The following is a 13,015-nucleotide window of genomic DNA, read 5'->3' as shown; positions in this document are numbered from 1 at the left end:
GACTGTTAGGTCCAGTCGCGGATGACTCTGGGGTTGAGGCACTCATCTCACTTTATAGGCCAAGGGAGCTGATGTTTGTCCGCAGACAGCATCCGGGTCATGTGGCCAGCATAACTACGCCACTTCTGGTGAACCAGAGCAGTGCATGGAAACTCCGTTTACCTTCCCACCGGAGTGGTACCTATTTATCTACTTGCACTTGACATGCTTTCGAACTGCTAAGTGGGCAGGAGCTGGGACCAAACAATGGGAGCTCACCCCGTTGTGGGGATTTGAACTGTCGACCTTCTGATCGGCAAGCCCTAGGCTCTGTGGTTTAGACCACAGTGCCACCCACGTCCCTTTCTTATGGCTTACAGCTAAACAAATAAAATTATTATTATTATTGTGTCTGTTTTTCCAGACAAGCAGCTTAGCATATATATAAAAATAAAATCAATATTACAAAAAGAAACCAAAAATAAAACAGATTCTGAACTACAATGACATAACAGTATTCTAAACTCTGTCCAGTGAGCAGCAGGAAAAAATACTCATGAAAGGTCAGTCTTTAAGCCCAAAAGTCAGAGGTGCACCATCTGCTTCATCTCTACTGGGAGAGAGTTCCAAAGGTGTGGAGCCACCACCAAAAAGGCCTTTCTCTCATGGATGCCCACTTTACAAACCTGGGGGTAGACACACCAAGAGGGCCTCTGTTTGAGATCTCATTGTGCAAGCAGGATGGGCGTAGACTTTCCATCAAGTAGTTTGGGGCCAAACAAGAGTTTTGAATGTGAAAACCAGCACTCTAAATTGGGACTGGAAGTGAATTGAAAGCCAGTACAGCTGGTGTACATCTAGTATATTACATGTGTTCTTGAATGTGATGGCCATACACCCATCTGGACCACAGCGGCTGCATTTTCAACCAGCTGGAGCTCCTGGACTATCTTTAAAGACAGGTCTCCATAGAACGCATTGTCTAGCCTCAAAAACCTGTTTAGTTTTCACACCAATTGATTGATTCTCCCTCTTGTTATGTTACAGGGAGCTTGCTTATTTGTGTGTGTGTGTGTGTGTGTGTGTATATATATATATATATAAACTATATAATAAGTATTATTATATAACTAATAGAAACTGGGTTATAGTGAAAATCTGCACTGGGATTCTTAGCAATTGAGTAATTCAGTCCAGCTGGTTTGCTCCATTTTTAGCTTCTCTGACAAGTTCCATCAAAATGATTCTTGTGGCCCATTTTGAAGAAACTCTACAAATAAGGGCTGCTAGTGCAGAATAACAAAGCAACTACAGGCCTACATCGCACAAAGGGCTCACCTTAGTAAAAACATTAGCAATTGGTATTCTAACTGCTTAGCTACATAACTGTACATTAGCTTACGAATGATAAGGGCAAGCTCCATAGATTACAATTGCCAAAGGAAACCTGTTGTTCTTCTGTTTTCTGCCAGAAACCAATGAAGTACGTAAGCAAAATGCACGTATGCACATACATTTATGCTCTTGCATATTCATTTATGGGAAAGTGGTGTCCATCAGGTATTTCATATTGTGGACAAAATTGGCAGTGCTGCCCTTACACAGCAAGATAAAATGAGCTTTACAGCATAGATCAAACTCATTATCCAGCTGCAGTATAACCTCTCCACCTTCTTTTCCTTTCTTTCTTTTTCTCTTTTTCACTTTACTTGTGAATTAGGTACGGTCTCTGATCATATTGAAAGAATCTATCGGAAAGCTGGCAGCAGAAAGCTCTGGTTTGTATTTAGCGTTCAGCTTCTTGTTAATATTTTTGCACTATGTTTGTTGATTTCTGCGCTACACATATTTACATCTAGTTTTCTGCAATTTAAGTAAATGAGCTACATTGGGGGGATTCTAAGGAATACACTTTAATAATGTCTTTTTGTTCCTCTTCTGGCTGTGTGCTGCCATTGCTTAAGTTTGTAGAAAAATGAAGGTGGGGTCTTAAGTTCTGGCTGGAACAGTGGTATATTATCTGGAGGCTCTTCCCCTTAATATCTGATGCTGAAGGATTCTCTATAGTTATTCAGTGGTAAGTGCACTCTGCATCTGGTGAGGAACACTTTCGTCTCCTCTTCATAGTATTCAGAAGTGAGTGCTGCTGTTGAAAACTGAGTCCTGATAGCACCTCTAGGATGAATCACATTGTAGAGTTGAGTGCTGGTTAAGAGAAAAAAGATGGAAAACAACCAAGAAAGATTGCATTAACAGACAACTTGCACTATTAAAAAACCCTTTTGATTACTGCAGCGTAAATGTTATGAATTAGATGGGACCCATTCTTTTCACTCTGGGAATTACTGACTTGCTAAAACTGCTTTTTCTAAGCCCTTTAAAATACATGTTGGCATGTATCCAATGCAGCACTAAATAACGGTCCCATCAGCACAAGGATTTCTGCTTGCACAGTGGGACTCTTTCCCTGCCCTACCCCCTGCTTCCTCTCCCAATGCTCTCCCAATATCTACTCTGAAGGGTTGAGGGAGTCCACAGAACAGATTTAGAAGGGGAGGAGAGGGGGGGAAGTCCCTTTGTGCAGGCAGAAATCCTTCCACTGATAGTTGCTTACTGCTGCCTTGGATACAAGTCATTATTTTTAAGGTTCATGCGTGTCATCTGTATTTCCTACCCAATTATGATTGCTTTGATGCCTTGCTTCCCATGTCATTGCTTCACCACCAATACCTTTAGAATTAGATGTACAGTAAAACAGGAGGAATTTGCTGCTGTCTGGCCATCAGTCTTTTGAATGGGCTCCTGTGATACCTCAGCTGTGCAAGGAAAGGAGTCTAGTGATCTTTTTTGGAAACCTGTTTCTGTCTCAGAATGGAATTAAACTGAGATGCTCTCAGTAATCCAGTCAGTGGCCAGAATAATAAATGCTGTGTCTGGCTCAGCATTTTGTTAACAGCAGTGACGAGTCATATTTATCTGGGTATTCCCAAGGAGACCATGAAAGTGGCAGCTATTTCCCCTTGTTTGTCTGCAGCATCTGGGATCCGGAAAGATACTGTCTCTGTACATGGGGTTCCATTTAGCTATTGTGGCCTGTGCTCCCTGTAGTTGTCTAAAAAGCTGTCTAAGTCAGTGGCTACCAACTCGTTGACTATGCCCTACCGCCACTGTCAGAGGCAGTATGCTTCTGGATTCCAATTGCTGGAAACCACAGGATGGGAGAGACCTCTTGTGTTCCGGCCCTGCTGGCGGGTTTCCCATAGGATAATGATAAGAATAAGAATAAGAATTTATTATTTATACCCTGCCCATCTGGCTGGGTTTCCCCAGCCACTCTGGGGATAGGGATCTAGAATGGCCACTGTGAGAAGAGGATGCTGAACTAGATGAGCCACTGGCCTGATCCAGCAAGCCCTTCTTACGGCCGTATCTTCCTAACAACATGTCAGAATAAATCACTTCTAAAGAATTTCATGGCTAGTTCAGCGTCCCCAATGGGTGTTTCAGTTTTTGGTTCTCAGGACGCACACACACCATTCTTCTTGGACATGCCTCACTGGATCACTAGGCATATTTTGTACAAAATAAATGTGGAAACAGTCTTCCTCTTGAATTCCTCTTTCATAATTATCATATGCCACATCTAGGTTGGTGCTTCGCTGCAGTGCGGCATACATTCAGAAATTCGCTGCTTCTTTAGCCCCCCATATTACAACTTTGGTAGTCCACGGGAAGCAGGTAAAGGGCATAGAGGTTTGGAGCTGTGCTGCTTGACATGTGCTTTCTTATTTGCATTTTGATGGTCTTTGCTTATGGTGCTGCTGTTTTATCTTTTCCCAGTGCTTGGCTCTTGATTTTAAGGAGTGTGTGCACCCGCCATCATACAAGTCCACATGAATTTGGTTGATGGATTTTACGCTACCTTAGTGAAATATCACACACCCATTTCATTAATGTTTGTGATAAATGATAGCTGCAGTTACAAATCCTATGTTGGGCAATGTGAAACATCCAGTTACTTCAGAAATATTGTTATGTTTGATTTTCTTTTGTAGAAAAGATAGCTGTGTCGATATAAATCCCTCTTAAACACTGCGGCCCATTTTAAAACCCAGCACTTTACATGGTTTACGTTTTCACTGCTATGGTATATCCACGCATACACGTGGAAAGTTCTACTGTTCCCACATCATCTGCTGAAAAAGACATGATTTATCTGCTGCTGGGCTGTAACATTTCAGGTGTGGGGCTGAATATTTGAATTAAAAAACAAGTATAATGGATTCATTGCAAGCGGCTGTTCAGCATATATTTTTCCTGCTTGTAGAAGTGCATTTTGTTCAGTCTGAGAAGCAGAGGTTAAAAACTCTCAGTTAATGTGATCATTATTTCATGCTGTGAATGCTCTGATCACATGATCACATGTAGTTTTCAATATGTGCTGGCTGGCTGCATATATTTTTCATTAATGGAGAAATGAGCTTTGCATATGGCAAACCACCTGAATCCACCATAAAACACTGCTGTCTTTGGCAAGTGGCTACCAAAACTTGACCACTGAAATTCATTACCTACATATATGAGTGTGGTATGTTTAGTTTATTTTAAGACCAGGACATTTTCATTTTTTTAAAATAATAAATCTTTATTAGTTTTAAAATAAGTATAAAACAAAACAGAACAAAACATCCAACTGAAATACAAACCAACTTAAAATACAGATAAACAATCATATACATTTCAGCATGCTTTATCCTGTCTTCTACGGCATCCTTTCCCCTGCTTTGTACATTTTCATATTCCTATTTATATTCAAATCTTCTTTACGATTCGACTTCCCCTTCTCCTCCTCCCTGGCTTCAGATTTGTTCACATCTCTGCTGCATCTAATATTTTCCTTCTGGAAGTTCTACAAGATATTTGTTTTTAACCCAAGCTCTTTTACATATTTTCCCATTTTTTCCCAATTATTTTTTATTTGAACCACCCCTTATTGAATTTGTCAGTCTGGCTAGATCAATATAACTAATTAATTTTTCTTGCCAATCTCTGATGGTAGGGACTTCCTGGCTTTTCCATAACTTAGCAATTAGAATTCTAGCTGCCGCCACTGAAGACAAAAATACCTTTTCATCTTTCTTTTCTACTTCTTTGCCAACCATTCCCAATAGGAAAGACTCTGGAGTTTTCTTTAAATTATATCTAAATATTTTCTTTAATTCCTCTAAAACCCCATTCCAGAAAGGTTTTTATCTTTGAACAGTGCCACCATATATGTGTGAATGTGCCTATTTCTTTCTGCCTATGCTTTCGAACTGTGTTAAATACCGTATGTCCTGCGTGCCCTATAACTTTCCCTCACAACAGGAAACTTTCTCAAGCAGCGTCTTGAGGAATCTGAAACACTTCAAATTCCTATGCAAAAAGGCAACAATGACATTTGGTTTAAGTGCCTTAATTCTTATTCAGAAGATCCAAAACAGAAGATCCAAAACACCTCTCTAATGAAAGAATTTTTCTGAATGCAAATTGTCAAGGAGGTCTGAAGCAATGAATGTTTCTTTCTTTACATAATTTTCATCAAGCCATCATGTTGCAGTGTCAGAGAAAGGAACAGCAATGTCTTGTAATGTTGTATGCAGTTTAATGAATTCAAAATGTGTTCCCAACATAGCCGTTTTTACAATGTTTTTGTTTCAGTGCCTAAATAATTGAAGATTTAGCCTCTCCCCAAAAAAGAGATTTCACGAAAAGAGAACTCAAGTACAAAATACCATATACATATTTTAATGTTTAGCTTTGGGGATTGATGAAATGTGGCAACACAGTTTCAAACAGATTCTCGAATTCATTAAACTCATGTTTGATATCCAGCAGGACTGCTCTGTTTTCTGCCCTTAGGTCTGTTGTGCGCTTCGCAGCAAGTCTTTTATGTAAACTAGTGGACAGCCTTGCACCGTCCATTACTAATGTTTTAGTTCAGGGCAAACAGGTAAGTCTGTGTTTTTTGAAACTGTTAATCAGATAAAACATTAGCTTTAGATTTCTGAAGATTCTTACATTAGTTGGCTTAATTAAAAGAGAGGAGCCTTTCACAACAACAACAACAACAACAACAACAACAACAACAACAACAACAAGTTGCATCAAATCTAGATAATGGCTGCTCTATCAAACCTTTTCAGAGGACCATGCTGGCACCTTGCTAACAGGGGTTAGCAAATTGGTTTCCCTTCCTTGCTGTATTGCCCTCCCCACCCCTGTAGCACCCCCCCAAACCCCATGGTAAAGAAATTAAATGTAGTTAAGTGGGGAGAACATGTGAGAAAAAGAAATACTTTATAAGTTACAGCTTGGGTGACAGGTGGTTGTGCTTAACATAGAAAGCTAATAGTTAATAGTTACTAGGTTGAAAAGGGAACACACATAGTAGGGGAGATTTATTTTTACAGACAACCCACCAGGCCTCCAAATAAATAGATTTTGAGGGCAGGAGTAGGTGTTGTTCACTTGACAAATTGCTCTGTTTCAAGTCTAGAATCCATGGGTTCAAACCAGAACTTAGCCCTGGGCATATTGTGTAGCCATGAGCAGGGTGTTGACCGTCTGTTATTCTGCCCTGTTTAAAACAGGAACAGTGTGGCATGTCTTACACGAGTAAGGCATTTTCTTCATTTAAAAAAAATGGATATAGGGTTTATTATTTTTGCATTCTGTGTAAGCAACATCAGTGTGCCTAAGGCTTAGTTACATAGCCAAAGGTCAGGTCCCTACCCTGTGATGGGTACAATATAAAAAGCAAGTAGAGGCAGGAGCAGCAAATTGGCAGGTAGAGGGAGAGAATGGGGGATGCCAGGATGATAAGTGTAACAAAGCAGTGATTATTTGCTGCAATTGTCATTTTAAAGAGAATTTAGCAGCTATCTTCCAGGAGCAGGTAGAAACATTATTTCAAAATTTCCAAACAGAAACATTTCTGCCTGCCTCCTGACACAACAATTTTAAAGGCTGACACGGTTGTATGATGCCCAAAGCTGTTATTGGCCGTCTAAATAGAAACTTTCCAGAGTAAGTAGCTTTGGGTGCAGTCTAATTTTTTTCCATAGGATTCTTCCAAACTTTGCAGTGGCTTTGTCAATCTTGGACAACAATGGTACACAAATTTTATTATTCTGGTGTGCTTATAACACATGCATTCAACCTAATGCTGTCATGCAAACTGCTCACCTGAGAGGGAATTCAACCACCACCCTAAACACAGGATCCTGTGCCTTCCAGTAGAAGCATAACCTTGCAGCCATGCCACCAAGATTTTATCTGGCTGCCAGCTCTTTGTACTTTCTACACCTGCTCCCAACTAAGAACTGCCCACAGAGTAGCTTTACAGGAGAATGCATCCCTCCTAAGGTTCCTGACCTCTTAGTTGCTCTGGACATAAGAAACATAGGAAGCTGCCTTATACTGAGTCAGATCTTTGTTCCATCTTGCTCAGTAATGCCTACTCTGACAGGCATTTCAGACGGGGTCTCCCAGTCCAACCTGGTTATTGAACCTGGGACCTTCTGCATGCAAATCTCGTGCTCTAAGCTACGGCTGCTCCCCAACTTTACTTCTACCTGTTCCTCTATAGCAGTGTTTCCCAAGCTTGGGTCTCTAGCTGTTTTTGGACTACAACTCCCATCATCCCTAGCTAGCAGGACTGGTGGTCAGGGATGATGGGAATTGTAGTTTAAAAACAGCTGGAGACCCAAGTTTGGGAAACCCTGGTCTATAGTATAGTTAGGTGCCTAAGTGGGTTTTTGAGTTTACAGTATTATAAGAGCACTTGAACTATAAGAAGATTTAATAATAATAGTAGTAATAATAATAATAGTAAATAATAATAATAATAATAATAATAATAATAATAATAATAAATGGAGGAAAGACAGTATCAAAGAGAGCAAGCAGATCACTGAGGAACAATAATTATACTTCAGACCTTTCTACTAGCTCTGCGTTGGGAGTAGTTTGCTGAGCTGGTTCTAAAAAATTAGCAGGTTTTTTGGGGAGGATGATGGACAGCAGTTTCTCAGGAATGGACAGAAATATGTCATAGCTCCATCAACACCCAGGGTTCTTTTGAAGGGCATGCTAGGGATTTAGCTTCTGGCATGCTGGTCCAATCAACCTCTTAGGGGCCAAACCAATTCAAGAGCTTAATTTAACCTCCACCAGTGCTAACAAGACTCTCAAGGCCATGTACTTTGAAGGTGCTTCCTTGAAGCATATTACAACTTTACTTAATATGCTAAAAATGTTTTCAAGCAATTATTCTTTATAAATTTGAAGAGTCTAGACTTTACAGAGTTTATATTATGCCAAAAGTATGGATCACCCATGAAAAACAAGGGGGAAAGTAAATGTTTTGGCAAGGGATGGGCATTTGAGCATGCTTGTTCACAAAACTGTGGCTGTGATCCCAGACGTTTGCCCTACAGGAAAGCAGTGCTGTTTTATAGGGGGCTTTTCCATCACAAGTGCACTGTGTAATCATTTTTTAAAAATGATATGCTTTTATATAGCATGAGCTGGCACTATTGGTTGTTGTCTGCTTTGGCTGAGAGCTTCCTTTTTCTTTTTCTTGGGGTCCAAGAGTCAGTAATGCTGCCTGAGCCTTAGCAATGGTCAGGGGAACAGATGGTAGAACTCTTTGCTTTCAGTTCCTGGTGAGAAGTGAAGCCTGCTTTGTAGGAACTTTGGATGACTCTGATGCAGACATAATGGCCATAACTGTAGAGAAACCAGGGTAGTAATTTGAGTGTCCAAATGAAGGGGTTTGTTAGAATGTGATCTCACAGCTCATGAATCATTGCTAAAAAGGACGGGCAGCATTGCTGACACCAAGGGTGTGTGTGTATGTGAAGAATCAGATATAAGCATGATGCCTTGTTAAGCAACCTAACATTAGGCATTGTAGCATTGTGTTAAAATGCAGAAATGAAAATATGGAGAGGGGGCTTGAACATATCATGAACACAAAGGGCCCATGATTATGCACCCGGCATCTCAGTTAGGTTTATACCTGCACCAGCTTTGCTATGCCCACCCCGAGAACAACCTGAATCCTTGGTTTGTAGCCTGCCATGCCATGACCCCCACCTCCAAGCAATTTGAACCCTTGGTTGGAAACCTGCATCATCCATGCCATGCGACCCCACCCCTGAACAACATGAACCCCTTGGTTTGTAGTCTGTTCCATCCATGCTATGCCCCACTCCCAGAACAACCTGAACTTGTACCTCCCTAACCCTTCATCTTCAACTCCTCTTCCCCTCTTCCCACCTTTCACTGGGATTTGTGGCAAAGTAAGGCCTTGAAGGCTGCCAGGGAGGCATTCCATGACTGTGAAGACCTAATGGTGGTCATAGAGAAAGACAATTGCCCTCCTGCTTCCCTAGAAGTGAACTAGAATTATTTTATTTTTTAATATACCCAGCAAGTTTTAATCATAAGGAATCAACAGTGCAGATCGGGCCACTTTCCTGAACACACATTCTCCCAAGTTGTTATTTTGCCTTTTGGAATGATGCTTCTTTTCATTACAAATGCCTGTTTTAATACAAAATAACAAAGCCCCGTAAACCCCCTTTTACTCATCGGCTTTAAATTTAACTCAGCTAATTATCCTCCCCTCTATCCAATATTGATGGAAACAGGGAGAGTTGAGTCAAGGGGTTATAATGAATCAGGACTCCTTCACCGCTTTCCTGTTTCAGGTTGTAGTTCTAATTGCTGCTAATATATTCCTCTAGGTAACTCTTGGGGCATTTGGCCAGGAAGAAGAAATTATATCTAATCCCTTGTCTCCTGGTGCAATTAAGGACATCATCTACAACAAGTGTAATTTGCAGGATGAGAGGGAAGCTGTTCTTCAGCAAGAACTTGTCATTCATATTGGCTGGATCATCTCCAACTCCCCAGAATGTTTTAATGGAATGCTGAAGATCCGAGTGGGGTTAGTAAACCAACTTCAATTTTTATTCTCATGATCATCTGAGGAACCAAGTTGGCCTTTGCCTGCCTTCTAAAGTGTGCACACCAACAAAGCAGACAGGTTGCTCTCTTTGAAGGAAATAATAATTCAGAATATTAATATTAGTGAATCAAGGTCCAGGATGTGGGGGGGGGGGGTCTGCTTGCCTTCTTGGTTGGTCTGCTAGGGCACATTAAACCAACATGTCAATGGTCTGTCTCAACTCCCAGTTCTCTTCTAAGAGCTGGTTCTAACCTCTAAAACCCTAAAAAAAAAACCTGAAAGATAATCTCACCCCTTATATACCTAAGTGATCCTGGTGCTCTGCAGGTGAGGACCCCATGTAGATACCATCTTATCAGGAGGTCGGTTCTACACAGTGTAGGAATTAGGACTTCAGTGGCTCCTACCCTTCATAATTCCCTCCCCTTAAATATTACACAGGTGCCATTGCTGTTGACTTTTTGGGTGCCTACTGAAGATGGTCTTCTTCCAACCAGCCTTTTCAGTTGAGATCTTTCCCATTCTGCATCTACTATACTGGAATTGCTTTTAAGATTTCTTTATTGTTTTATTGCTTCTTTTTTGCAGCCCCCTAGGCTCCTTTGGGAGGAAGACCAGGATATAAATTTAAAAATAAATAAAATAAAATGACTTAGACCCAATATGCCATACAGCTCACTTCCTCCTAAGTGTCCCATTGCAATTAGTCACTCAATCATTATTATTATTATTATTTTAAAAAAGTTTTGGATTGACTAATATATTGAAAAGAGCATTTCTCATGTGTGTGAGAGAACAAGGAGTATCTCTTCTAAAATGATACTTGCTGCCACAATTTGAAAACTTTCTATAGAGCTATTGTTTTGATATGCATATTTATGCTGGCTTAATCAATAGATTAATAAACTAAAGCACACACAGTTACTTGGCTAATTTCTTATATTGAATGACAACCCTAATTATATCCTCCTTAGCAGCAGAATCTGTGTCAAGTTCAGACATGGAGACAGACATGAAGAAAAGCATCTTGGGAAGCTAGCCCTCAGTTGTGAAATACAGTGCAGATTTGCCCTGTTGTATATCTTTGTAAAGTCCCATCTGTTTTGGCTGATCTTTGTTGTTGGCCTATGTTTGCCTAATCAGAAGTAATTCCTGCTATGTTCAGTTAGACTTGCTCGCAAGCCACTGTATGCATAAGGCATGCAGAATGCTACCTTATACTGAGCCAGACTATTGTTCCATCTAGCTCAGTATTACCTACACTGATTGGCAGCAGCTCTCCAGAGTTCTCAGCAGTTCTCCAAGGTTTCAGGTTGGTTTCCCTCCAGATGCCAAGGACTAAACCTGGAACTTTCTGCATGCAAAGTAGATAGATTCTCTACGACTGACCTATGGTCTGTATACTGTATAGGATTAATGTCTAAGCTGGCAAAGGATGGGGCAATTTCAGCAGAAGTTTTCTGTTGCTGCTTTGGTTACCCACCATGAGCCTACAGGTTGAGCTATGTGGAGAAAAACAAATCAGCCAGTCAAAGTATTTTCCAAGCGGTAGGGAGGCAACTCCTCTTGCTCATAGCTAAAGCTCAAAGCATACCTGGCAGGCATTTTCTAAGTCATTGGATGTTCCCTGTGACAAATCCTGTGTAATTTATGCTCTCATCTAGTGTTGTGCTTATGCTGTTTTTCCCAATGGCACTTTAGATTGTTAAGCTGTCGCAACTCTGTACTGGAGCACCGACAACACAATAGATGGCAATAAATTATGGATGGCATACCTGGGGTATGGATCTAGCTATTCCAGTTGCCTGAAGGTAGCAGAAACCTGAGACAATGCATCTCCTCTATCGGCTTTCATCGTTTGATCAAAGTTAGTTGCCATAGCAGTTAGAAATGGGATGCTCCGCTCAGTTCCATTTCATACAGAGCCCATAACTCACAAGCCACTTAAAGCAATGCACATGTGCTTAAAAACTGGTGCCTCCCCATTGGCTTCAGTGGGAGTAAGCCAACTGAGTGATTTGTGAATTGCCTTTTCCGCTCCTTCAGCCTCTCAGAGCTTAAGTTTTGGCTATCTAGCAGGATTTATTACTGCTGTAACACTTTCAGTGCCACAGATTTCTGCATTCAAGCTGGAGGAGGATGTTTGTGTGCTTGACTGCTCCAAAGAGCAAGCCGCTCACGATGTGAGCAGCCCAGTTGCAGCAGTACATTGATGTGTCGTTTTACATGGCCCTAAACAAAGCTTTAAAGGGAAGTTGGCTTTTTCCAGGCTTTTATGATGCTATGTTTTATTCCCTTGGATATCCCTGCCTTAGTGCTACTTTGCCTTCTCAGATTGAATTTAAATTTGTTTCCATCCAATATCAGTTTCTTCTTCTGATTCCACACCTCGCTGCTGAAGCTTTCTTAGACTTCATGCAATCAGTTTATGTGCCTACCTTATTCCATAACATATACCCCCCCCAAAAAAAAAGTTAAGTTTTTGCTAAAATGCCACCTTTCCCTCTTAAACCTGATATAAATAAAAGGCTAAATACTGTTACATTTTGAAATACTTCCCCATTAACAACAAAAACAGGATGCATTACATTCTTAATTGTAATCTACGTCTTTGGTTGTTTCTCTACTGGAGAAGAAAATAGTCCTTTAATAAATGCCGCCACCTTTTAATTTTTGTATAACAGGTGTATTGTGCCTTTCCAGTACAAAACCAAGCATATTTTGGTTCTGCTATAACTAGTTCTTTAAAAAAAATGTAATCCATCCTCTCTAAAAAATCATCTTGTTGACAAATTCCATTGTATATCGTCATTCAATAAAATATGTCGGCTGGGTCTGAGTTCCTTCACGCATTATTACCCAGCACCAAAATAGAAGTAGTACAAGTCAATATGGCCCAGGTGGATTGTGTGGATTTGAACAACTCAAGGTGGTTGTTTGAAGGCATTGCTGGTTATTTTTCCAGCCGTGCTACTTTGAAAAGTAGGAGATTGCATAAATCCTCCATACTTCCTCTGT

At 40.6% G+C, this 13,015-nt stretch overlaps 1 protein-coding gene across 4 annotated transcripts in view; it reads left to right on the top strand.

The window, feature by feature from the left end:
* PHKB (phosphorylase kinase regulatory subunit beta) overlaps positions 1 to 13,015 on the top strand; it is a 153,413-nt gene that overhangs the window by 117,732 nt on the left and 22,666 nt on the right. For 3 of the 4 annotated variants that reach the window (XM_035117350.2, XM_035117348.2, XM_035117351.2), the window contains 3 exons: positions 1,700 to 1,757; positions 5,881 to 5,971; positions 9,774 to 9,976. In XM_035117350.2, the coding sequence (XP_034973241.1) occupies positions 1,700 to 1,757; positions 5,881 to 5,971; positions 9,774 to 9,976 (352 nt within the window). Of the gene's footprint in view, positions 1 to 1,699; positions 1,758 to 3,626; positions 3,718 to 5,880; positions 5,972 to 9,773; positions 9,977 to 13,015 lie in introns of all 4 variants that reach the window. The other variant, XM_035117349.2, reaches the window with a different exon arrangement.

The sequence above is a fragment of the Zootoca vivipara genome, chromosome 6 (assembly GCF_963506605.1).
Source record: "Zootoca vivipara chromosome 6, rZooViv1.1, whole genome shotgun sequence".
NCBI classification, from domain to species: Eukaryota; Metazoa; Chordata; class Lepidosauria; order Squamata; family Lacertidae; genus Zootoca; species Zootoca vivipara.
Note: the sequence above shows the minus strand (reverse complement) of the source record. Positions and strands in the feature narration are given on the sequence as shown.